This window comes from Cherax quadricarinatus, chromosome 71, assembly GCF_038502225.1.
Source record: "Cherax quadricarinatus isolate ZL_2023a chromosome 71, ASM3850222v1, whole genome shotgun sequence".
Taxonomy (NCBI): domain Eukaryota; kingdom Metazoa; phylum Arthropoda; class Malacostraca; order Decapoda; family Parastacidae; genus Cherax; species Cherax quadricarinatus.
The window spans coordinates 6126314-6153886 of NC_091362.1; the positions used below are offsets into that span (position 1 = coordinate 6126314).

At 39.2% G+C, this 27573-nt stretch overlaps 1 protein-coding gene across 1 annotated transcript in view; it reads right to left on the reverse strand.

Moving 5' to 3' along the window:
• Positions 1-27573, reverse strand: part of Orc3 (origin recognition complex subunit 3) — a 92877-nt gene that overhangs the window by 6194 nt on the left and 59110 nt on the right. Inside the window, exons 10-12 of the mRNA XM_070099974.1 lie at positions 21061-21199; positions 12619-12782; positions 854-1090 (exon numbers count right to left, since the gene is read on the reverse strand). Of these exons, the coding sequence (XP_069956075.1) occupies positions 854-1090; positions 12619-12782; positions 21061-21199 (540 nt within the window). The remainder of the gene's footprint in view (positions 1-853; positions 1091-12618; positions 12783-21060; positions 21200-27573) is intronic.

Genomic DNA, 27573 nt, shown 5'->3' on the forward strand with positions numbered 1-27573 from the left:
AATGTGGTTTCCTCATCACTGCACGTAAGCATTAGAACATAAAAGATAAACTTATAACATCATAAGTCAAAAGAAATAAAAACTGACTAAATAAAACAGTGAGAGGAAGAGCTATATGAACAGTGAGAAGAGGAGCTATACGAACAGTGAAAAGAGGAGCTATACGAACAGTGAGAGGAGGAGCTATATAAACAGCAGGAGGAGGTGCTATATGAACAGTGAGAGGAGGAGATATATGAACAGTGAGAGGAGCTGCTATATGAACAGTGAAAGGAGCTGCTATATGAACAGTGAAAGGAGCTGCTATATGAACAGTGAAAGGAGCTGCTATATGAACAGTGAAAGGAGCTGCTATATGAACAGTGAGAAGAGGAGCTATATGAACAGTGAAAGGAGCTGCTATATGAATGCAGCCCATATGAGGTGTCGAAGAGTTTCACCTTAGCCTGTCACAGGGTGAAAAGCAGATGCACCTCAAATGAGAAACAGAAGAACATATGATTCCAAAGAAAATGCTTCAAAGAGTTAAATATTTTTTAAGGATTAAGGTAAGGCAAATTATGTGAGCCAGTAGCTAGTTATGTGGAGGCACAAAGCCACAACCTACCCAAGTTGGTGATTTGTTTTATTCCTCAATGTTTTTTTTTTTCCCACATTGTGAGCCTAGCAATTTTTGAGGGAGGGGAAAGGAGACGTTAACTTCTAAAATATCTAGAATGTAACCCAATTTTTCCATATATTAATCAATTTGCATGGTGTACTTTCACAACACACATTAGTTTTCAACAATATAACTCTCCACTTCTTGTGATAATCTACTGTGCATAAAATGTTGAAGTGTAAGATAACTCACCTGTAAATAGTGGTGTGGATTTGAGAGGGCTGTAGTAAGAGCAGCTCTTGGCATGCCCACAAGATGTCTCTTCACCATGGACGAAGAATCAAAGAAGAGTACTTCATGCAGTGGCTGTTTGTTAACTGGTTTTAAGAGTTGCTCAAAAGCATTGATCAGCAGTTGCAACACTTCTGAACGTAACGATTCATAAGCATTTGGTTTCTTGTATTTTTTCTTGGCAATTTCTAGCAATTTCTGAGAAAACATGAAAAATGTAAATAAGAATAATTTTTTTTTTTCAACAAGTTGGCCGTCTCCCACCGAGGCATGGTGACCCAAAAAAGAAAGAAAATCCCCAAAAAGAGAACACTTTCATCATCATTCAACACTTTCACCACACTCACACATTATCACTGTTTTTGCAGAGGTGCTCAGAATACAACAGTTTAGAAGCATATACATATAAAGATACGCAACATATCCCTCCAAACTGCCAATATCCCAAACCCCTCCTTTAAAGTGCAGGCATTGTACTTCCCATTTCCAGGACTCAAGTCCGACTATATGAAAATAACCGGTTTCCCTGAATCCCTTCACTAAATATTACCCTGTTCACACTCCAACAGATCGTCAGGTCCCAAGTACCATTCGTCTCCATTCACTCCTATCTAACACGCTCACGCACGCTTGCTGGAAGTCCAAGCCCCTCGCCCACAAAACCTCCTTTACCCCCTCTCTCCAACCCTTTCGAGGACGACCCCACCCCGCCTTCCTTCCCCTATAGATTTATATGCTTTCCATGTCATTCTACTTTGATCCATTCTCTCTAAATGACCAAACTACTTCAACAACCCCTCTTCTGCCCTCTGACTAATACTTTTATTAACTACACACCTTTTCCTAATTTCCACACTCCAAATTTTCTGCATAATATTTACACCACACATTGCCCTTAAACAGGACATCTCCACTGCCTCCAACCGTCTCCTCGCTGCTGCATTTACCACCCAAGCTTCACACCCATATAAGAGTGTTGGTACTACTATACTTTCATACATTCCCTTCTTTGCCTCCATAGATAACGTTTTTTGACTCCACATATACCTCGACGCACCACTCACCTTTTTTCCCCTCATCAATTCTATGATTAAAAAACATTTTTAAAAGATAAATACGTATATACAGCAGTAAAATCCCATAGATGAGGTGATACGTGCTGAATTTTCTACATTTCCTTTCTTTCTTTCTTTCTTTCTTTCAACACACCGGCTGTATCCCACCGAGGCGGGGTGGCCCAAAAGGAAAAACGAAAGTTTCTCCTTTTACATTTAGTAATATATACAGAAGGGGTTACTAGCCCCTTGCTCCCGGCATTTTAGTCGCCTCTTACAACACGCATGGAGGAAGAATTCTGTTCCACTTCCCCATGGAGGTAAGAGGAAATAAACAAGAACAAGAACTAGTAAGAAAATAGAAGAAAACCCAGAGGGGTGTGTGTGTATATATATGCTTGTACATGTATGTGTAGTGTGACCTAAGTGTAAGTAGAAGTAGGAAGATGTACCTGAGACCTTGCATGTTTATGAGACAGAAAAATGGACACCAGCAATCCAATCATCATGTAAAACAATTACAGGCTTTCGTTTTACACTCACTTGGCAGGATGGTAGTACCTCCCTGGGCAGTTGCTGTCTGCCAACCTACTACCTAGAACATTTCCTTTCAGCCTCTAAAAATTATACAATGGAGTACAGTGTAAGTAATTAGGTTTAATCATCAGTAATGAAACATTGAGATGGAAAACTCCCATCTTTAGTATTAAAAAGGCAACAAATAATATCCTCATTGACAATTTAGTGTTCTTTGGCTAATACAGCTAGTTCTATCTGCAGCTTCAGTACAGGTAGTGGAGATGTCATGTCTGACATGAATCTGTAGCTTGGAGATTAGGAGGTGCAGGGTTTCTAAAAGTATTATCCAGAAGCTAGAGGAAGGAATGTTGAGGTGGTTTGGACATTTAGAGAAGATGGAGCACAACAATGACTTTGAGGGAATATAAACCTATCGTGGAAGGACAGCAGGGTAGGGGTTGGCCTAGAAAAGGTTGGAGGAGGTAAAGGACGTGCTTGAACTTCCAGCAAGTGTGTACGAGTGTGTTAGATACGAGTGGAGACAAATGGATTTTATGACTTGATGTGTTGTTGGAGTGTGAGCAAAGTAACATTTATTAAGAGATGTAATAGTCACATGACTGTTAAAGGCACAGGAATGTGTAATTAGTGTGATTATGATAATGTATGATTTTGGTTTACTAACCTGGGATAATAAGTGAATAAAATCATTATCTGAACTTTTTGAACTGTCTTGCTATTAATGCACTGAATATTTTCTTCAAACATTTTATACAGTGCTTTAAAGTATTCATAAGTTATGTATATTTTTGAAAACATTTGTTAGGTAAGAAAAAATGTTGTTTAATGACTTTATTACTGAGTGGGATGCTTTAAGGACTGTGGGGGCACAACTGCATACTTGAGAGCACTTTGTGAAAATCTGTGGACTTTACTACCCAAATTTTGTTATTTTTTTCAGATTTGTTAAGTGTAATATGAGGGGTTTCCAAATGTTAAAGAAATGCTGTGATTTTTCAGTGGCATTCAGCCAAAATAGAGCTGTGTATGCTTGTGTTATAAGATACTTACTGTATTTCAAACAAGCATATTTAAACATTGTACAGAATTAATTTAATTTATTTTACGAATTTTGGGAATAAAGCTTCATATGAGAGGAGAGATTGATATGAGACTGATTTTTGTGATGTGCAGTATTCTCTCGTCTGGCAATGTAATCCATTACTGTGAGGGGTAGCTCTCTATGATGCTAGTGTCTGAGCTCATTACATAAAAAATGGTATTTGTTTTATGTAATATGGTGTTTGTTTTATGTAATATTTTGGGCAAGATCTGTTAATGAGGCAGTTGGTGTGTGTATTTTGTAAAATTCTTTTGCCATGGTGATGGCTATCTTCCTGCTACTTGGCATCAAGAAGGGTTTCCAAAAGTACTAAATGTTTGAAGGAAGATGTATCATGTTGTACTTGTACTGACAATTCTTAGTGTTCTTTTATCTTAAAAATCGGTGTTACTAACAGTTCTAAAAGTCACTTTAGGAAGTTCAACAAATCTTGGAATTTTAACCCTTTGAGGGTCGAGACCCCCTGCTTGCAAACTTACTCCCAGGGTCGAAGTATTTAAAATAAAAATTATGTTTTATTATGAAATGACAGAGAATCTTTTTCTGAAGGTAATGAAACCAAAAGCATGAAGTGATGAAGGTTTTGAAAACTGACAAGTTGAAGAATTGAGACACTTATGCAACATATGGGAATCTTTATTGAAGAAACATTTCGCCACACAGTGGCTTCATCAGTCCAATACAAAGTAGAAATGGGTAAGGAGAGGAGGAGTTTGAAGTTATCAGTCCCTCAGGCTGGAATCGATGTGTTCATTCCATCACTCTTGTAGGAAGTACAGCATAGGGCCAGACAGGTGGCTTATATACTGCAGTCAGGCGAGTCAAAGCAGGAGGAGGCGGGATCACAGTAGGACCTTCCTCTAGTGTACGTAGGTCTTCGTCCAAAGGTTGGACAAGCGTTGAAGAAGTCTTTGTACCAAGATCCCATGATGATGCAGTGTCTGACAGATGTGATGAATGGTTTTGAAAACCTCTCATATGCTAACTTTTTCATTCCACCAATCGCTCTTCCCTCCCGCACCCACTTTCCTGTAACCACAAACTTCTGCTGAACACTCTATCACTACATTCTTAAAGTTACCCCAAGCATCTTCTACCCCATTGCCTATACTCTCACAAACCCATCTATCCTCCAATAGTTGTTTATATCTTACCTAACTGCTTCCTCATTAGTTCATACACCTTCACCTCTCTCTCTTACTTGCTGCTTCTGTTTTCCTTGTATCCCATCTACCTTTTACTCTCACTGTAGCTACAACTTTAAAGTGATCTGATATATCTGTGGCCCCTCTATAAACACGTAAATCCTCAAGTCTACTCAACAGTCTTTTATCTACCAATACGTAGTCCAACAAGCTACTGTCATTACGCCCTACATCATATCTTGTATACTTATTTATCCTCTTTTTCTTAAAATACGTATTACTTATAACTATACCCCTTTCTATACAAAGTTCAATCAAAGGGCTCCCATTATTATTTACACCTGGCACCCCAAACTTACCTACCACACCCTCTCTAAATGTTTCTCCTACTTTAGCATTTAGGTCCCCTACCACAATTACTCTCTCACTTGGTTCAAAGGTTCCTATACATTCACTTAACATCTCCCAAAATCCCTCTCTCTCCTCTACAAACCTCTCTTCTCCATGTGCATACACGCTTATTATGATCCACTTTTCACATCCGACCCTCATTTTAATCCACATAATCGTTGAATTTACACATTTATATTCCCTCTTCTCATTCCATAACTGGTCCTTCAACATTATTGCTACCCCTTCCTTAGCTCTAACTCTCTCAGCTACTCCTGACTTAATCCCATTTATTTCTCCCCACTGAAACTCGCCTACCCCCTTCAGCTTTGTTTCGCTTAGGACCAGGACATCCAACTTCTTTTCATTCATAACATCAGCAATCATCTCTTTCTTATCATCTGCACTACATCCACGCACATTCAAGCATCCCAGTTTTATAAAGTTTTTCTTCTTCTGATTTTCAGTAAATGTGTACAGTAGGGCCCCACTTACATGGCGGGTTAGGTTCCAGGCTGTCGCCGGAAAGCAGACATCGCCGGAAGGCAGGACTCCATTTTTTTCCATTTATAAATGCATATAAATGCCAGACAACAAGTTTACACTAAATTATATTAAGTTAGTAATAGAACTAGGCATTAAAAACACACAAAGTAAAATACAGTCACAGTAAATTCATTACTTATCTTAAAGTATTTGTAATCTTAATGTAGGGAGAGAGGTGAGTAGTACTTATCTGTAGGAAGTCAGGTGCAGGTAGCCCAGGTGTAGGCAGCACTGGCTCCCCGTCTCATACTTAATATACGATATTTAAAACATCCCAGAGAGGTAAAATGCACATACAGTACACTCATTATTTACCTAAAAATATGTGTAGTCTTAATATAGGAAGAGAAGCGAGTAGTATTTATTTGTATAAAGTCAGTGTAGGTAGCCGGTAGGTGTAGCTGGTAGGTGCAGCCTGGGCTACACCTACCGGCTACCTACACTGTGGCCCAGAGCCATATTATTAACATCGACATGCCTTGTTCACTGAATTTAATCATTTCTAACAACTGCCTTTAGATGCCATCATAAACGAAGGCAGAAGTAATGAATAATTCATGCCGAAAATTGTAAATAAAAGCGGAGTGGGGGAGTGGCTGGGTCAAACGCAGATTCATACACGTTTTCTCTGATGGCTGAGCAGAGAAAACGTAATGTTGTCCCTCCACCCGGCTCCACAAGCATTATTATCAGAGCATATAAAATATGCAATAAATGCCAGACAACAAGTTTACACTAACTTATATTAAGTTAGCAATAGATATAGGCATTAAAAACACAATAAAAGGTAAGATACACACAGAGTACACTTATTACTTACCTTAAAATATTAATATAAATGTGTGAGAGGTGAGTGGCAGGGTGTTTATTGAATAAAATCAGAATGGCACACCATCATCCTCTAACTTGGCACTTAAAGCAAGAGGCTTACGACTTCTCTTTTTATTACAGCTAACCTTAGACACCATCGTCAATGAGAGCCAACTAGTTAACGAAAGAGTAAATGAGAGAGAGAACGAGATACAGAGTTGAGAATGTATGAACACAAATTGAACAGGTAGTGGACGATCACTTTGATCAGGCGAAGTAAATGCGTATTAATATGTGTCTACTTTTAGTTCATTCGCGTCCATTTGTAAGAGTTTGTAAAACATTTACCTCAATATTTTTTTTTATTTTAATAATAATTGCCTCACAATACAAATACTCTTACATTGTGCACAAGTTAGTTCAGAATAAACAAACAGCAACACACCATTTTTAGAGTGAATGAAGATGATAATAATAATAATAATAATATTATTATTATTAATAATAATAATATTAATAATAATAACAATAATAATAATAATAATAATAATAATAACAATAATAATAATAATAATAATAATAATAATTATTATTATTATTATTATTATTATTATTATTATTATTATACAGCGCTGTATAGCCCTTGTAGCTTAGCGCTTCTTTTTGATTATAATAATAATAATAATAATAATAATAATATTATTATTATTATAAAAAGCACTAAACCCACAAGGGTCGTGAATTGCTATACATAGAGTAAAGGCATATGAAAATAATATTTTTCTACAGTTACCCCCCAGTGTTTGACTAGAGAAAACTTAATTCTTCCGACACCCTACACAGCTGCTTTGTAAACAAATCTCATATTTACATCAGTTTTTATTCTGAGTGTATGTATCATGTTTATATAATATATAATGGGTTTCATATATAATTTTGAGGAAAATATCATAGATAGATTAATGAAAATGCCTATATTGATGTAAAATAAGACATTTAGCGTGCCCAAGTGATTATTATTACGTAGTATTGGCGTCATGAGTAGAGAGAGACTTAGCGATTTTAATGTGTACCTGCACACCAGCACAGTGTGTAAGTATATTTAGGTACAGGTACACATAAGTATAATTATCAGAGTACATATAAAATATGCAGTAACTTTAAAACACTTGAAATTTTGGAAAGTTTCCTGACATAATAGATGTGGTCACGGAAAATGTAAACAAACTGGGTGGGGGGCACCGTATTTAAAAGACCGCTTGCCGTATACCAAATTTTGGTCATAATTTGACATCGCCGTATTAGTGGAATGCCGTAAAGCGGGGCCTTACTGTACAGGAGAAGGGATTACTAGCCCATTGCTCCTGGCATTTTAGTAGCCTCATATAACATGCATGGCTTACGGAGGATAGATTCTTTTCCACTTCCACATGGACAATAGAGAGAAAAAAACAAAAAAACAAGAAGAGCTATTAAGAAAAAGAAGAAAAACCCTAGATGTGTGTATGTATGTATATACATACACATGTACACCTACCATCCGACTTACGACCAAGCTTGGTTCCGACCAACCGGTCGTAAGTCAAAATGGGCGTAAGTCGAACCTTTGAAAATTGCCGAGGTGAGTAAACAAGATTAAATGAATAAACGAATGAGTGTGTAGAAGGTTGGTAAGTTATGTAAACAAACGTTGTTGTTGTTGTTACCAGCCCGGACACGAATGGTTCCTGTTCACTCTGTCAAGCCGACCAGAAAAACATCTCATATTTGTTAATTTATATGTTTATATGTTATGTAGCATGTTTATTATATAATTTTGAAAAATAAATCATAGATGGATTAAGCAAAATGTCTATATCAACGTTTTATACACATTTAATGCACCTCAGTGATTATTATTGTTATTATCATTATTAATATGGCATCTTCAAGACCAATTACACTCTTAATGAGTGGCTCTGAGACAGACAAGCAGACAGAAAGACAGACAGACACAGGTAGACAGACAGACATTCAGGTAGACAGACACACAGGTAGACAGACACACAGGTAGACAGTTAGTACAGTTAATACAGTATGATGCTGCTGATAGGACAGGGTTACTCAAACTGATGCTGCCTGCATGACGCATTGCCGCCGCGAGTATTGTCAAATATTGTACAGTGGTGTGCATCAGCCGGCCCAGCCCAGCTGCCAGATGCACGGTCGTAAGTCGAGTGGACGTATGTCGAGCAGGTCGTAAGTCGGATGGTAGGTGTATATGCATGTGCTTGCCTGTGTAGTGTGACCTAAGTGTAAGCAGAAGTAGCAAGATATACCTGTTATCCAGCGTGTTTGAGACAGAAAAGAGACACCAGCAATCCTACCATCATGTAAAACAGTTACAGGTTTCTGTTTCACAGTCACCTGGCAGGACGGTAGTACCTCCCTGGGTGGTTCCTGTCTACCAACCTACTATAGCAAGTGTCTTGGATATTACTTTCTAAGTGTATTCAGCTCTGAATGAATGATGGAATGATAGGGAATGTGTTTCCTTTTTTCTGGGTCACTATCTCAGAAAGAGATAGTCAACGCATTTAAAAAAGTTTGTCTTTTATAGGTGTGGTAAATCTATATACAGTGGAACCCCGCTTTACGATCAGCTCCCAATGCGACCAATTACGTAAGTGTATTTATGTAAGTGCGTTTATACGTGTATGTTTGGCGGTCTGAAATGGACTAATCTAATTCACAATATTCCTTATGGGAACAAATTCGTTCAGTACAGGCACCTGAACATACTTCTGGAATGAAATACAGTGGACCCCCGGATAACGATCAGCTCCAAACTCGACCAATTATGTTTATCTGGAGAGTTTATCTGGAGAGAGTTCCGGGGGTCAACGCCCCCGCAGCCCGGTCTGTGACCAGGCCTCCTTAGGTCAGTGTCCCAGGATGCGACCCACACCAGTCGACTAACACCCAGGTACCCATTTTACTGATGGGGAACATAGACAACAGGTGGAAAGAAACACGTCCAATGTTTCTACTCTGGCTGGGAATCGAACCCAGGCCCTCACCGTGTGAAGCGAGAGCGTTAACCACCAGGCCACCAGAGCAGGTCGTAAGTCGGATGGTAGGTGTATATGCATGTGCTTGCCTGTGTAGTGTGACCTAAGTGTAAGCAGAAGTAGCAAGATATACCTGTTATCCAGCGTGTTTGAGACAGAAAAGAGACACCAGCAATCCTACCATCATGTAAAACAGTTACAGGTTTCTGTTTCACAGTCACCTGGCAGGACGGTAGCACCTCCCTGGGTAATCCCACCCCTCTCCTGAACACCCTAGCATTTACTTCTTTTATAACCCCATCTATAAATATAATAAACAACCATGGTGACATTACACATCCCTGTCTAAGACCTACTTTTACCGGGAAGAAGTCTCCCTCTCTTCTACACACCCTAACCTGAGCCTCACTATCCTCATAAAAACTCTTTACAGCTTTTAGTATCTTACCACCTATTCCATATATACTTGCAACATCTGCCACATTGCTCCCCTATCCACTCTATCATATGCCTTTTCTATATCCATAAATGCAATAAAAACTTCCCTACCTTTATCTAAATACTGTTCACATAAATGCTTCAATGTAAACACTTGATCTACACATCCCCTACCCACTCTGAAACCTCCTTGCTCATCCGCAATCCTACATTCTGTCTTACCTCTAATTCTTTCAATAATAACCCTACCGTACACTTTTCCTGGTATACTCGGTAAACTTATTCCTCTATAATTTTTACAATCTCTTTTGTCCCCCTTCCCTTTATTTTATATGAAGGGACTATACATGCTCTCTGCCAATCTCTAGGTACCTTCCTCTCTTTCATACATTTATTAAACAAAAGTACCAACCACTCAAACACTATATCCCCCCCTGCTTTTAACATTTCTGTCATGATCCCATCAGTCCCAGCTGCTTTACCCCCTTTCATTCTACGTAATGCCTCACATACCTCCCCCACACTTACATTCTGCTCTTCTTCACTCCTAAAAGATGGTATACCTCCCTGGCCAGTGCATGAAATTACCGCCTCTCTTTCTTCCTCAACATTTAAAAGTTCCTCAAAATATTCTCGCCATCTACCTAATACCTCCCTCTCCCCATCTACTAACTCCCCTACTCTGTTTATAACTGACAAATCCATATTTTCCCTAGGCTTTCTTAACTTGTTTAACTCACTCCAAATTTTTTTCTTATTTTCATTAAAATTTCTTGACAGTGCCTCTCCCACTATATCATCTGCTCTCCTTTTGCACTCTCTCACCACTCTCTTTACCTTTCTTTTACTCTCCATATACTCTCTTCTTCTTATAACACTTCTGCTTTGTAAAACCTCTCATAAGCTAACTTTTTCTCTTTTATCACACCCTTTACTTCATCATTCCACCAATCACTCCTCTTTCCTCCTGCCCCCACCCTCCTATAACCACAAACTTCTGCTCCACATTCTAATACTGCATTTTTAAAACTACTCCAACCTTCTTCAACCCCCCCACTACTCATCTTTGCACTAGCCCACCTTTCTGACAATAGTTGCTTATATCTCACCCGAACTTCCTCCTCCCTTAGTTTATACACTTTCACTTCCCTCCTACTTGTTGTTGCCACCTTCCTCTTTTCCCATCTACCTCTTACTCTAACTGTAGCTACAACTAAATAATGATCCGATATATCAGTTGCCCCTCTATAAACATGTACATCCTGGACCCTACCCATTAACCTTTTATCCACCAATACATAATCTAACAAACTAGTTTCATTATGTGCTACATCATACCTTGTATATTTATTTATCCTCTTTTTCATAAAATATCTATTACTTATTGCCAAATCTCTTTCTACACATAGCTCAATTAAAGGCTCCCCATTTACATTTACCCCTGGCACCCCAAATTTACCTACTACTCCCTCCACAACATTTTTACCCACTTTAGCATTGAAATCCCCAACCACAAGTACTCTCACACTTGGTTCAAAACTCCCCATGCATTCACTCAACATTTCCCAAAATATCTCTCTCTCCTCTACACTTCTCTCTTCTCCAGGTGCATATACGCTTCCTATAACCCACTTTTCACATCCAACCTTTATTTACTCCACATAATCCTTGAATTAATACATTTATAGTCCCTCTTTTCCTGCCATAGCTTATCCTTCAACATTATTGCTACTCCTTCTTTAGCTCTAACTATTTGAAACCCCTGACCTAATCCCATTTATTCCTCTCCACTGAAACTCTCCCACCCCCTTCAGCTTTGTTTCACTTAAAGCCAGGACATCCAGCTTCTTCTCATTCATAACATCCACAATCATCTCTTTCTTATCATTTGCACAACATCCACGCACATTCAGACTTCCCACTTTGACAACTTTCTTCTTCTTATTCTTTTTAGTAATCTTTACAGGAAAAGGGGTTACTAGCCCATTGTTCCCGGCATTTTAGTTGACTTTTACAACACGCATGGCTTACCGAGGAAAGGATTCTTATTCCACTTCCCCATGGATATAAAAGGAAAAGTAATAAGATCAAGAACTATTAAGATAAAATCAAAGAAAACTCAGATGAGTGTGTATAAATAAATGTGTACATGTATGTGTAGTGTGACCTAAGTGTAAGTAGAAGTAGCAAGACATACCTGTAATCTTGCATATTTATGAGACAGACAAAAGACACCAGCAATAAAATATATATAAAATAATATAAAAATATAAAAATAATATAAAAATATAATAAAATATATACAGAATATTAAATATACAGTACATTGCATCCAGTTCAGGGGGCGCAACAAAGATGTTCTATTATTAAATATTATCATCATTTTTGTTTACTGTTTGGGTTCTGGTTATTTTAAGTAGCTACAGAATTTTTAGTTTATATTATTAGATTTAAAAACTAACACAAAATAAAAAACTATACTATTATATATAAATAATGGTTTTTATTTCTGCCTTAGCAGTCTGTGAAATATTTCTCATATTTTTACTGATCTGTAGGTGTCAAAAGGTTGAAAACCCCTGCACTAGATGATTTAACTTTAAAGGGAACACTATCTATATACAAGCTAGGACAGCAGTGTGTTACTGACCTCCTTCAGGTGGAATCTGTCTGATGACTGGATGCTGATTTGCATTTCTTCAGTTATAGAGTTATCATTTACTTGGTCCAGCTGGTCCAAACTATTCAAACGTCCTAACATAAGGGATAATTCATCATGCAAGTGCAATAAATTTTCATCCTTCTCAACCCATTCTGTGGATAAAAAAAAAAAAATCACAGATATCACTGTTAAAGCCACCTTAAGATACTTGTCATCTCTTATTAACATGCAAGTAAATAAAAAAAAATATGTACAAGTTGCAGTATTATATTTGTGAAGTTCCTGGCGGATGAATAGACTTCTTAAACAAAATGTTAAAACTCTCATGCTCTGTCTTATTTACTAAGTCAAAAAATTTTACTACTCTATTAAGATCTCTCAATAAAAGCATTTTCAATATACAGGAGGGCCCCACTTATACGGCGGGTTAGGTTCCAGGCTACCGCCGTAAAGCGGAAACCGCCGTAAAGTGGAACACCCTTTTTTTCCACTTACAAATGCATACAAACACTAAATAACAAGTTTACACTAACATATATTATGTTAGCAATAGAACCAGGCATCAAAAAAACAATAAAAAAGTACAATACACACATAGTGCACTCATTACTTACCTTAAAATATTTATAGTCTTAATCTAGGGTGAGACAAGTAGTATTTATTGTAAGAAATCAAGTGTGGTATGTATGGTAGTCAGCCAGGCTACCATACCAGGCCACCCCACCCACACATACTATTCTATGATATTTAAGCATCCCAGAGCGATAAAATGTATATACAGTTCACTCATTACTTACCTTAAAATATAGGGTGAGATGAGTAGTATTTATTGTAAAAAATCAAGTGTGGTATGTATGGTAGTCAGGCAGGCTACCATACCAGAGAGAAAGAATGAGTGCATGAGAGAGGACAGGCGCAGAGTTATGTAAACAAACCAGGCGAAGGTAAGTTTTGTAAACAGTGTACACGTCTGGTTTGTGTACAAGTTACATTGTGTACAGGTTGTCTCTACATTGATACGGTAGAATAAATAAAGAAGAACACTCCCATTCTCATGTAACATCATTTTGAGAAGAAATGATGCTCTGAGTGAAGGCAATGGAAGTAAGTCACTCTGACTTTTTTGGGTTATCCTAGGTTCTCTACACATATTGTTATGTATTTATGTTATGTATCGTGTTTATTATATAATTTTGAAAAAAATATCACGGATGGATTAATGAAAATGTGTATATTAACGTAATATACAACATTTAATGATACACCGAGCTCAGACAGCATAAACAAACAAACTGAACAGGTTGTTGACGATCACTCGGTCAGGCGAAATAGACGGTATTAATACGTGTCCAGTTTTAGTTCATTCATGTACATTTGTAAGAGTTTGTGAAACTTTTACCTTATAATATTTTTATTATTATAATAATTAAATCACGAAACAAATACTCTTACACTGTGTACAAGTTAGTACAGAATTATAGCTATAAAGTGAAGGCATACGAAAGGAATATTTTTCTACAGTTATCCCTAGTAACAGGTGATGGGCTAGAGAAAACGTAATTCTTCCGAAACTTCTACAAACCGTTTGGTAAACATCTCATATATATTTGTATAAATTTTTATACTGTGGGTGCATGTATCATGTTTGTGTGTTACATAATGTGTTTCTTATATAATTTTGAAAAAAATATCATATATAGATTAAGGGAAATGTCTATATTAACGTAATATGCGACATTAATGCGCCCAAGATATTATTATTATTATTATTATTATTGCATCAAGAGTAGAAAGACTGTGATTTTAATGTGTACCTACATGCCAGCACAGTGTGTAAGTTTATTTAGGTACAGGTGTACACAAGTTTAATTATCAAGTACAATACATATAAAATACAGTGGACCCCCGCATAGCGAACTTAATCCGTGCAAGAGGGCTGGTCGTTATGCGAAATGTTCGCTATGCGAATTAATTTTCCCCATAAGAAATAATGGAAATAAAATTAATCCGTGGAAGACACCCAAAAGTATGAAAAAAAATTTTTTTTACCACAAAAAAATGTTAATTTTAGTACACACAAACTGAAAAAGGCATGCACAATTACATGACACTTACTTTTATTGAAGATCTGGTGATGATTGATGGGATGGGAGGAGGGGAGAGAGAGTGTTAGTGTTTAGAAGGGGAATCCCCTTCCATTAGGACTTGAGGTAGCAAGTCCTTTTCCGGGGTTACTTCCCTTCTTCTTTTAATGCCACTAGGACCAGCTTGAGAGTCACTGGACCTCTGTCGCACAACAAATCTGTCCATAGAGCTCTGTACCTCCCGTTCCTTTACGATTTGTCTAAAATGGGCCACAACATTGTCATTGAAATAGTCACCAGCACGGCTTGCAACAGCTGTGTCAGGGTGATTTTCACCCATAAAGGTTTGCAGTTCAACCCACTGTGCACACATTTCCTTAATTTTTGAAGTAGGCACAATGGATTCCACAACTGGCATAGGCTTCTCAGGGTTAGCCCCAAACCCTTCAAAATCTTTCTTAATTTCCATACTAATTCTCACCCTTTTTACCACAGGGTTGGCACTAGAAGCTTTCTTGGGGCCCATGGTCACTTATTTTCCAGAAACAGCACCGAAAACACTGTAATAATACGAAATATTCCGAGTGTATGCTTGAATGTTACCGCGGAGGCTGGCTGGTAAACAATGGGACGGGCGGCACATGTGAGGCTGGCTGAGGCCGCACATTGGACGCGTCTCGGACGAAGGTCGCTGAGCGGGTTTTTGTCCACTATGCGGGGCAAAATTTTAGCGAACAAAGCGTTCGCTATGCGGATTGTTCGCTATGCAAGGCGTTCGCTATGCGGGGGTCCACTGTATACAATAACTTTAAAACACTTGAAATTTTGGAAAGTTTCCAGACATAATAAGGAGATGTGCTCAGGGAGAATGTAAACAAACTCGGTGGGCAGCTGTGACCGTATTAGAAAGACAGGTGGGGGGAGCCGTATAGCGAGTTTTGGTCATAATTTGAAATGTCCGTATTAGCGGAACGCCGTAAAGCGGGGCCCTGCTGTATATAGGATACTAATCAGGTTATAACAAGAGCAAGATGGCATGGCTGTAAACTACACACCCCAATAAGCCACATGGGTATCAGAATATACTACAGTAGGCATCATATATACGCATATACATAAATAGATCACACAGATAATGAGGATGCTCACCATAAACTACCGTTTTAAAAATTAAATACCAAAATATTTTCGAGTTCCTCGTATAAATTAGTAGTTCATAAGCTTGCCCTTCTTCTTGATGCACTTCTAAAATCTCCTAGGCACTGATAAGGCTAGAAGAGTCAGTACCCTCCCACACCCAATGAATGGTGCTTGAGATTTTCAGGTTAAGAGGACACACGTGATTATGCCACAAACCTTACACTTAATGAGGTTCCAAATGTTCTCCATCAGATTTAAGTCCAGTGTGTTACCAGGCCAGTCTTTAACATGCGGAATTTCACAATCATTTAGCCAATCTTTCATATCTTTGGCAGTATGGCAAGGGGCACTGTCTTCCATACAGAAGTTGCCCGGCACTTTTCAAAACTGTCAGACAGATAGTCTTCTAAAATCATACTTATGCATGTGCTTGGAGTTTACCTGGAGAGAGTTCCGGGGGTCAACGCCCCCGCGGCCCGGTCTGTGACCAGGCCTCCTGGTGGATCAGAGCCTGATCAACCAGGCTGTTGCTGCTGGCTGCACGCAAACCAACGTACGAGCCACAGCCCGGCTGATCAGGAACTGACTTTAGGTGCTTGTCCAGTGCCAGCTTGAAGACTGCCAGGGGTCTGTTGGTAATCCCCTTTATGTGTGCTGGGAGGCAGTTGAACAGTCTCGGGCCCCTGACACTTATTGTATGGTCTCTTAATGTGCTAGTGACACCCCTGCTTTTCATTGGGGGGATGGTGCATCGTCTGCCAAGTCTTTTGCTTTCGTAGTGAGTGATTTTCGTGTGCAAGTTCGGTACTAGTCCCTCTAGGATTTTCCAGGTGTATATAATCATGTATCTCTCCCTCCTGCGTTCCAGGGAATACAGGTTTAGGAACCTCAAGCACTCCCAGTAATTGAGGTGTTTTATCTCCGTTATGCGCGCCGTGAAAGTTCTCTGTACATTTTCTAGGTCGGCAATTTCACCTGCCTTGAAAGGTGCTGTTAGTGTGCAGCAATATTCCAGCCTAGATAGAACAAGTGACCTGAAGAGTGTCATCATGGGCTTGGCCTCCCTAGTTTTGAAGGTTCTCATTATCCATCCTGTCATTTTTCTAGCAGATGCGATTGATACAATGTTATGGTCCTTGAAGGTGAGATCCTCCGACATGATCACTCCCAGGTCTTTGACGTTGGTGTTTCGCTCTATTTTGTGGCCAGAATTTGTTTTGTACTCTGATGAAGATTTAATTTCCTCATGTTTACCATATCTGAGTAATTGAAATTTCTCATCGTTGAACTTCATATTGTTTTCTGCAGCCCACTGAAAGATTTGGTTGATGTCCGCCTGGAGCCTTGCAGTGTCTGCAATGGAAGACACTGTCATGCAGATTCGGGTGTCATCTGCAAAGGAAGACACGGTGCTGTGGCTGACATCCTTGTCTATGTCGGATATGAGGATGAGGAACAAGATGGGAGCGAGTACTGTGCCTTGTGGAACAGAGCTTTTCACCGTAGCTGCCTCGGACTTTACTCTGTTGACGACTACTCTCTGTGTTCTGTTAGTGAGGAAATTATAGATCCATCGACCGACTTTTCCTGTTATTCCTTTAGCACGCATTTTGTGCGCTATTATGCCATGGTCACACTTGTCGAAGGCTTTTGCAAAGTCTGTATATATTACATCTGCATTCTTTTTGTCTTCTAGTGCATTTAGGACCTTGTCGTAGTGATCCAATAGTTGAGACAGACAGGAGCGACCTGTTCTAAACCCATGTTGCCCTGGGTTGTGTAACTGATGGGTTTCTAGATGGGTGGTGATCTTGCTTCTTAGGACCCTTTCAAAGATTTTTATGATATGGGATGTTAGTGCTATTGGTCTGTAGTTCTTTGCTGTTGCTTTACTGCCCCCTTTGTGGAGTGGGGCTACGTCTGTTGTTTTTAGTAACTGTGGGACGACCCCCGTGTCCATGCTCCCTCTCCATAGGATGGAAAAGGCTCGTGATAGGGGCTTCTTGCAGTTCTTGATGAACACAGAGTTCCATGAGTCTGGCCCTGGGGCAGAGTGCATGGGCATGTCATTTATCGCCTGTTCGAAGTCATTTGGCGTCAGGATAACATCGGATAGGCTTGTGTTAATCAAATTTTGTGGCTCTCTCATAAAAAATTCATTTTGATCTTCGACTCTCAGTCTGGTTATCGGCTTGCTAAAAACTGACTCATACTGGGACTTGAGTAGCTCACTCATTTCCTTGCTGTCATCTGTGTAGGACCCATCTTGTTTAAGTAGGGGCCCAATACTGGACGTTGTTCTCTATTTTGATTTGGCATAGGAGAAGAAATACTTTGGGTTTCTTTCGATTTCATTTATGGCTTTTAGTTCTTCCCGCGATTCCTGACTCCTAAAGGATTCTTTTAGCTTAAGTTCGATGCTTGCTATTTCTCTGACCAGTGTCTCCCTACGCATTTCAGATATATTGACCTCTTTTAGCCGCTCTGTTATTCTTTTCTGTCGCCTGTAAAGGGAGCGCCTGTCTCTCTATTTTACATCTACTCCTCCTTTTTCTTAGAGGAATAAGCCTTGTGCAAACATCGAGTGCCACCGAGTTAATCTGTTCTAGGCATAAGTTGGGGTCTGTGTTGCTTAGTATATCTTCCCAGCTTATATCGGTTAGGAATTGGTTTACTTGGTCCCACTTTATGTTTTTGTTATTGAAGTTGAATTTGGTGAATGCTCCCTCGTGACTAGTCTCATTATGTCGGTCTGGGGCTCCACGCATACATGACTGAACCTCAATTATGTTGTGATCTGAGTATATTGTTTTTGATATGGAATAAACTGAAAAATTACAGAGCTAAAGTGGACACCAATCAAGGGTTCAAAAATATATACGAAAAGGTTTTTCATTTCAATTGGTCAGGATTACCTGGTGGTACTAAGAGCTATATACATGTTTATACACCAAAATTTGTGCTAAAAACAAACTTTATAATATTCACTACCAATAAAAAGTTTCTTGAAAGTTGCAGTTTGTGTGGCACTGCTAAAGTGCACATTATTTTTTTATTATTAACACACTGGCCGATTCCCACCAAGGCAGGGTGGCCCAAAAAAGAAAAACTTTCACCATCATTCACTCCATCACTGTCTTGCCAGAAGGGTGCTTTACACTACAGTTTTTAAACTGCAACATTAACACCCCTCCTTCAGAGTGCAGGCACTGTACAGTGGACCCTCGACCAGCGATATTAATCCGTTCCTGAGAGCTCATCGTTAATCGAAATTATCGTTAGTCGAGTTAATTTTCCCCATAAGAAATAATGGAAATGAAATTAATCCGTGCAAGACACCCAAAAGTATTGAAAAAAATTTTTTTACCACATGAAATATTAATTTTAATACACACAAACTGAAGAAGACATGCACAGTTACATGACACTTACCTTTATTGAAGATCTGATGATGATTGATGGGATGGGAGGAGGGGAGAGTGTTGATGGTTTTCATGTTTAGAAGGGGAATCCCTTTCCATTAGGACTTGAGGTGGCAAGTCCTTTTTCGGGGTTACTTCCCTTCTTCTTTTAATGCCACTAGGACCAGCTTGAGAGTCACTGTACCTCTGTCACACAACATATCTGTCCATAGAGGCCTGTACCTCCTGTTCCTTTATGACATTCCTAAAGTGTTTCACAACATTGTCAGTGTCACAATTAAACACTTGTTCAGGTTTCAATTCTTCACTGTCTATGTACTCCTTGAATTCCTGCACATATTTTTCAGCTGCTTTTTGGCCCAAACTGGCAGCCTCACCATGCCTTATCACACTATGTATGCCACTACGATTCTTAAATCTCTCAAACAAACCTTTGCTGGCCTTAAATTCACTCACATCACCACTAGTTACTGGCATTTTTCTAATTAAATCCTCATGCAACTTCCCAGCCTTTTCACATATGATCGCTTGAGAGATGCTATCTCCTGCTATCTGTTTTTCATTTATCCACACCAATAACAGTCTCTCAACATCTTCTATCACTTGCGATCTCAGTTTCGAAAACAAGTTGCACCTCTGGCAATAACAGCTTCCTTGATTGCCGTTTTCTTGGCCACAATAGTGTCGATGGTTGATTGGGGTTTTGTGTACAACCTGGCCAGCTCGGAGACACGCACTCCACTTTCATACTTAACAATGATCTCTTTCTTCATATCCATAGTAATTCTCACCCTTTTTGCTGTAGGGTTGGCACTAGAAGCTTTCTTGGGGCCCATGGTGACTTATTTTGCAGGTGCAATCACTAAAAAGGCTGTGATAATATGAAATGTTCCGATTGTATGCTTGGAAGCGACTGCGGTGGCTGGCTGGCTTGTGAACACTGGCCAGAAGTGGACGCGTCTCAGACGGAACGAATAGTGTTGGTTGAGTTTTTTAGCACTAGTCGAGGCAAAATTTTTGCATTAAAATGTATTGCTGGTCGGATTTATCGTTAATCGATGCCATCGTTGGTCGAGGGTCCACTGTACTTCCCATCTCCAGGACTCAAGCCCGGCCTGCCAGTTTCCCTGAATCCCTTTATAAATGTTACTTTGCTCACACTCCAACAGCACGTCAAGTATTAAAAACCATTTGTCTCCATTCACTCTTATCAAACACGCTCACGCATGCCCGCTGGAAGTCCAAGTCCCTCACACACAAAACGTCCTTTACCCCGTCCCTCCAACCTTTCCTAGGCCGGCCCCTACCCCGCCTTCCTTCCACTACAGACTGATACACTCTTGAAGTCATTCTGTTTCGCTCCATTCTCTCTACATGTCCGAACCACCTCAAAACCCTTCCTCAGCCCTCTGGACAACAGTTTTGGTAATCCCGCACCTCCTCCTAACTTCCAAACTACAAATTCTCTACATTATATTCACACCACACATTGCCCTCAGACATGACATCTCCACTGCCTCCAGCCTTCTCCTCGCTGCAACATTCATCACCCATGCTTCACACCCATATAAGAGCATTGGTAAAACTATACTCTCGTACATTCCCTTCTTTGCCTCCAAGGACAAAGTTCTTTGTCTCCACAGACTCCTAAGTAAAGTGCACATACACATTACAATACCAGCTCTCACTACTACATGTCTTAGATGTATCTGTTAATATGTTCCCACATACAGTACTAACTTTTCTGTATGGGGGTGAACTAAAATCTAAGTTTGGTTTCTTACCTATTAATATACCAATTATATTTGTCACGATGGGTAAAAGTTCTTCACGAGCCATAAGTCTCAACATTTTATCAGCTTCCTTGAATTCTTCAGTTTCTACCAGCTCGTGTGAGAGACAGGTTGTTAACACCTCTCTTACCTGTTGAATTATAAAAGTACAGTGAACTCGCGAAATATACAATATACCATGTAAAGACAAAAATTAAACTAGAATGATTAATTCATGACCCTCACCTTTCAACATTTACCCAATGTTATCACTCATAATGCACAGTTAGCTATATAGAAATGTATTTGAATTTTTTAATGAACATAAAATAAAACAGAGTACTAAACAATGGAAATTTATTCTTTACACACAAGTTGGTTTCACTGAGAAATGAGTGTTGAAGAGGCTTGGAGGTCTCCAGTTTAAGCTCAGAAGAGACAATGAGAGGAGTGTGCCCACTAGGGTTATAACTTTTTCACAACGTAACATTCCTGTACCTTAATCAGATGAACTTTTGCCTAAAAGCAAAGAAATGACCTTTCATTTCAATATCTTTTTAGAAAATATCACCCCTGAATGAAAAAAAACGAGTAACAAAAACAAGTAACTTGAATGCATATTGCATGTAATATTAATAACAAATAAAACAGCTTACAGCATCATCATTATCATGTTTGTACATATTGCTTAGAATAAACCCAAGCTGCAGTTTGTTTTTGTTTTTGCATGCAGCATGCAGTTCCTGCATAACTTTGATTGCACGTTCAGCACACTGATTATACTTCTTGGTATATTGAGTGCGGACAGCTCTTGCTTCCAGTGATTTTTCAAGAATTTCAGTGCTTTTTTGTAAGGTTTCAATATCTCTGACAAATTCTTTAAGTCATTTTCATCATACATCCGATCAGTAAACCAATAATCTGTGATGAATGGTTTAAAAAACCGACAAGTTGAAGATTGAGACACTTATGCAACATATGGGAATCTTTATACAGGAAACGTTTTGCCACACAGTGGCTTCATTAGTCCAATACAAAGCAGAAAGGTGTAAGGAGAGGAGGAGTTTGAGGTAATCAGTCCCTCAGCCTGGAGTCGATGTGTTCAGTCCATCAGTCTTGTAGAATGGCTAATATACTCTCGTCAGGTGAGGCGAAGCAGGAGTAGGCGGGGTCATAGTGGAACCATCCACTAGTCTAACTAGGTCTTTGTCCAAAGGTTGGACAAGTGTTGAATAATTCTTTGTAGCAAGATCCCATGATGCTGCAGTGTCTGACAGTTGTGATAAATGGTTTAAAAAAAACCAACACGTTGAAGATTGACACACTTATGCAACATATGGGAATCTTATTCAGGAAACGTTTTGCCATACAGTGGCTGATGAAGCCACTGTATGGCAAAACGTTTCCTGAATAAAGATTCCCATATGTTGCATAAGTGTCTCAATCTTCAAACCAATAATCTACCCATGTGTATGAAATGAATCTGCATATTTTTTCCACAGTCTTCCATCTTGTATATATAAGAATGAATGCAAGAATAGCTAGAATGGCTCTTGAATTCCACCTCGCATTGGTGATGTTTGGAATTTCTTGAAAGTTAATCAAAGGAAAGTGCCCTTTTTCTTTAAAGAATCTAAACACTTGTGTTAGATGGTACAAAAACTTCATATCATCTCTCCATTCTGATTTATGGAGGATCTCTTCTGTTCCATTAACAAACTGTGCCTTTAGTTCCTCATAATTTTTCACCAGTTGGGATACAAATGGATACTCGATGTTTGGAGAACTGGATTTAGCATCAAGATTTTCATCCATTACCAAACAGACAATCCTGTCCAGAACATGATGCTGACAACTGATAAATTGTGGTATGCCAATCCCCTTTGACAACAGCTCCACTCTTTCCTGTGTTAACGTTAGGCTATACCCGTAAAAATATTGTCAGACAAGCAGTGCTCACTGATACACTCCTCTGTGAAATACAATGAGAAAAGAAGTAGTAGACACCAGTATATAGAGTTGCCAATTAGTAATTTTCTGAGTAGCTACTTATGATTAATAACGTAAATATATATTTTTTTAACAAGTCGACCGTCTCCCACCGAAGCATGGCGACCCAAAAAGAAAGAAAAAATCCCCCAAAAGAAAATACTTTCATCATCATTCAACACTTTCACCTCACTCACACAATCACTGTTTTTGCAGAGGTGCTCAGAATACAACAGTTTAGAAGCATATACGTATAAAGATACACAAACATATCCCTCCAAACTGCCATTATCCCAAACCATTTCTTTAAAGTGCAGGCACTGTACTTCCCATTTCCAGGACTCAAGTTCGATATATAAAAATAACTGGTTTCTCTGAATCTCTTCACTAAATATTATCCTGCTCACACTCCAACAGCTCGTCAAGTCCCAAATACCATTTGTCTCCATTCACTCCTATCTAACACGCTCGTGCATGCTTGCTGGAAGTCCAAGCCCCTCGCCCACAAAACCTCTTTTACCCCCTCCCTCCAACCTTTTTGAGGACGACCCCTACCCTGCCTTCCTTCCCCTACAGATTTATACGCTCTCCATGTCATTCTACTTTGATCCATTCTCTCTAAATGACCAAACCACCTCAACAACCCCTCTTCAGCCCTCTTACTAATACTTTTATTAACTCCACACCTTTTCCGAATTTCCACACCTTCTCCTAATTTCCACACTCCGAATTTTCTGCATAATATTTACACCACACATTGCCCTTAGACAGGACATCTCCACTGCCTCCAACCATCTCTTCACTACAGCATTTAGAACCCAAGCTTCACACCTATATAAGAGTGTTGGTACCACTATACTTTCATACATTCCCTTCTTTGCCTCCATAGATAACGTTTTTTGTCTCTACATATACCTCAACGCACCACTCACCTTTTTTCCTTCATCAATTCTATGATTAACCTCATCCTTCATAAATCCATCCGCTGACACGTCAACTCCCAAATATCTGAAAACATTCACTTCTTCCATACTCCTCCTCTCCAATCTGATATCCAATTTTTCTTTATCTAAATCATTTGATACCCTAATCACCTTACTCTTTTCTATATTTGCTTTCAACTTTCTACCTTTACACACTCTCCCAAACTCGTCCACTAACCTTTGCAATTTTTCTTTAGAGTCTCCCATAAGCACAGTATCATCAGAAAAAAGCAACTGTGTCAATTCCCATTTTGTATTTGATTCCCCATAATTTAATGCCACCCCTCTCCTGAACACCCTAGCATTTACTTCTTTTATAACCCCATCTATAAATATAATAAACAACCATGGTGACATTACACATCCCTGTCTAAGACCTACTTTTACCGGGAAGAAGTCTCCCTCTCTTCTACACACCCTAACCTGAGCCTCACCATCCTCATAAAAACTCTTTACAGCATTTACTAACTTACCACCTATTCCATATACTTGCAACATCTGCCACATTGCTCCCCTCTCCACTATCATATGCCTTTTCTAACTCCATAAATGCAATGAAAACTTCCCTATCTTTATCTAAATACTGTTCACATATATGCTTCAATGTAAACACTTGATCTACATATCCCCTACCCACTCTAAAACCTCCTTGCTCATCTGCAATTCTACATCTTCTCTTACCTCTAATTCTTTCAATAATAACCCTACTGTACACTTTTCCTGGTATACTCGGTAAACTAATTCCTCTATAATTTTTACAGCCTTTTGTCCCCCCCTCCCTTTATAAAAAGGAACTATACATGCTCTCTGCCAATCCCTAGGTACCTTTCCCTCTTTCATACATTTTTTTTTTTTTTTCAACAAGTCGGTCGTCTCCCACCGAGGCATACATTTATTAAACAAAAATACCAACCAGCAGCGAGGAGACGGTTGGAGGCAGTGGAGATGTCCTGTCTAAGGGCAATGTGTGGTGTAAATATTATGCAGAAAATTCGGAGTGTGGAAATTAGGAAAATGTGTGGAGTTAATAAAAGTACAGTATTAGTCAGAGGGCAGAAGAGGGGTTGTTGAGGTAGTTTGGTCATTTAGAGAGAATGGATCAAAGTAGAATGACATGGAAAGCATATAAATCTATAGGGGAAGGAAGGCGGGGTAGGGGTCGTCCTCAAAAGGGTTGGAGAGAGGGGGTAAAGGAGGTTTTGTGGGCGAGGGGCTTGGACTTCCAGCAAGCGTGCGTGAGCGTGTTAGATAGGAGTGAATGGAGACGAATGGTATTTGGGACCTGACGATCTGTTGGAGTGTGAGCAGGGTAATATTTAGTGAAGGGATTCAGGGAAGCCGGTTATTTTCATATAGTCGGACTTGAGTCCTGGAAATGGGAAGTATAATGCCTGCGCTTTAAAGGAGGGGTTTGGGATATTGGCAGTTTGGAGGGATATGTTGTGTATCGTTATACGTATATGCTTCTAAACTGTTGTATTCTGAGCACCTCTTCAAAAACAGTGATAATGTGTGAGTGTGGTGAAAGTGTTGAATGATGAAAGCATTTTCTTTTTGGGATTTTCTTTCTTTTTTGGGTCACCCTGCCTCGGTGGGAGACAGCCGACCTGTTGAGAGAGAGAGGAAAAAAAAAAAAAAAAAAACCACTCCAACACTATATACCCCCTGCTTTTAACGTTTCTGTCATGATCATGGTGATTAATATTTTTCATTAATTTTAGTTGCCAATTAGTACTTTCCTGAGCTGCTACTTATGAGAAGTAATGCAGATATATGGTGATTCATAGTCTTTATTTAGAGCGACCTTTTTTGAAAAGAGAGGAATTAGGGACAAAAGTTCGAGTTGTGACACAGGAGATGTTTTATTTGGGAAAAAGTAAAAAAAATTAGAACCCAAGTTCCCAGGCTGCTAGGTGACTTAGCAGATATAACCAGCAGTTAAACTACAGTGGAACCTCAAATATCGAACTTTCTTCGGTCCAGAAGGGTGTTCAAGTGCCTTTACCGAATGAATTTATTCCCATCAGGAATAATGTAAATTAGATTAGTCCATTTCAGACCCTCAAAAATACACTTATAAAAGCACTTACAAAAATACACTTACATAATTGGTCGTGTTGGGAGCAGTTCGATTTTTGAGGTTCCACTGTATTCAGTTACTAAGTAAATGGACATTTAAGAAACATTCTGAATACTCTCTAATAAAAATTAAGCACAGTACAGTGGACCCCCGCCTTACGAACGCATCGCCTTACGTTAAATCCGCCATATGAATCATTTGAATGCAAAAATTTTGCCTCGCCTCATGATAAAAAACTCGCCTTATGTGATTCGTCCGGGATGCGTCCCACGTGTGGCCTCAGCTGCCCCGTGGGTTCCAGTGTTTACAAGCTAGCCAGTGCGGTCGCATCCATGCATACATTCGGTACATTTTACCTTATCCCAGTGTTTTTTGTGCTTATAACTGCAAAGTCACCATTGGCCCCAAGAAAGCTTCTAGTGCCAACCCTGTGGTAAAAAGGGTGAGAATTAGTATGGAAATTAAGAAAGATTTTGAAGGGTTTGGGGCTAACCCTGAGAAGCCTATGCCAGTTGTGGGATCCATTGTGCCTACTTCAAAGATTTAGGAAATGTGTGCAAAGTGGGTTGAAGTGCAAACCTTTATGGATGAAAATCATCCTAACACAGCTATTGCAAGCCGTGCTGGTGACTATTACAATGACAATGTTGTGGCCCATTTTAGGCAAATCTTAAAGGAACGGGAGGTACAGACCTCTATGGACAGATTTGTTGTGCGACAGGTCCAGTGACTCTCAAGCTGATCCTAGTGGCATTAAAAGAAGAAGGGAAGCAACCCCAGAAAAGGACTTGCTACCTCAAGTCCTAATGAAACAATAACAACTTCCACACTCTCCCCTCCTCCCATCCCATCAATCATCACCAGATCTTCAATAAAGGTAAGTGTCATGTATTCTATTCTTAGTAGAGTAGTAATTGTGCATGTATTCTTCAGTTTGTGTGTATTAAAATTAATATTTCATATGGTAAAATTTTTTTTTTCATACTTTGGGGTCTCTTGCATGGATTAATTTGATTTCCATTATTTCTTATGGGGAAAATTAATTCGCCTTACGATAATTTCGGCTTACGATGAGCTCTCAGGAACGGATTAATATTGTAAGGCGGGGGTCCACTGTACTTAAAACACTGCATATGCATCTATTTGCCTTATTGATTGTCACTATTTTTATTCCTGTCAAGTCTTTTCAAATACAGTGGACCCCCGCATAGCGAACTTAATCCGTGCAAGAGGGCTGGTCGTTATGTGAAATGTTCGCTATGCGAATTAATTTTCCCCATAAGAAATAATGGAAATAAAATTAATCCGTGCAAGACACCCAAAAGTATGAAAAAAATTTTTTTTTACCACAAAAAAATGTTAATTTTAGTACACACAAACTGAAAAAGGCATGCACAATTACATGACACTTACTTTTATTGAAGATCTGGTGATGATTGATGGGATGGGAGGAGGGGAGAGAGAGTGTTAGTG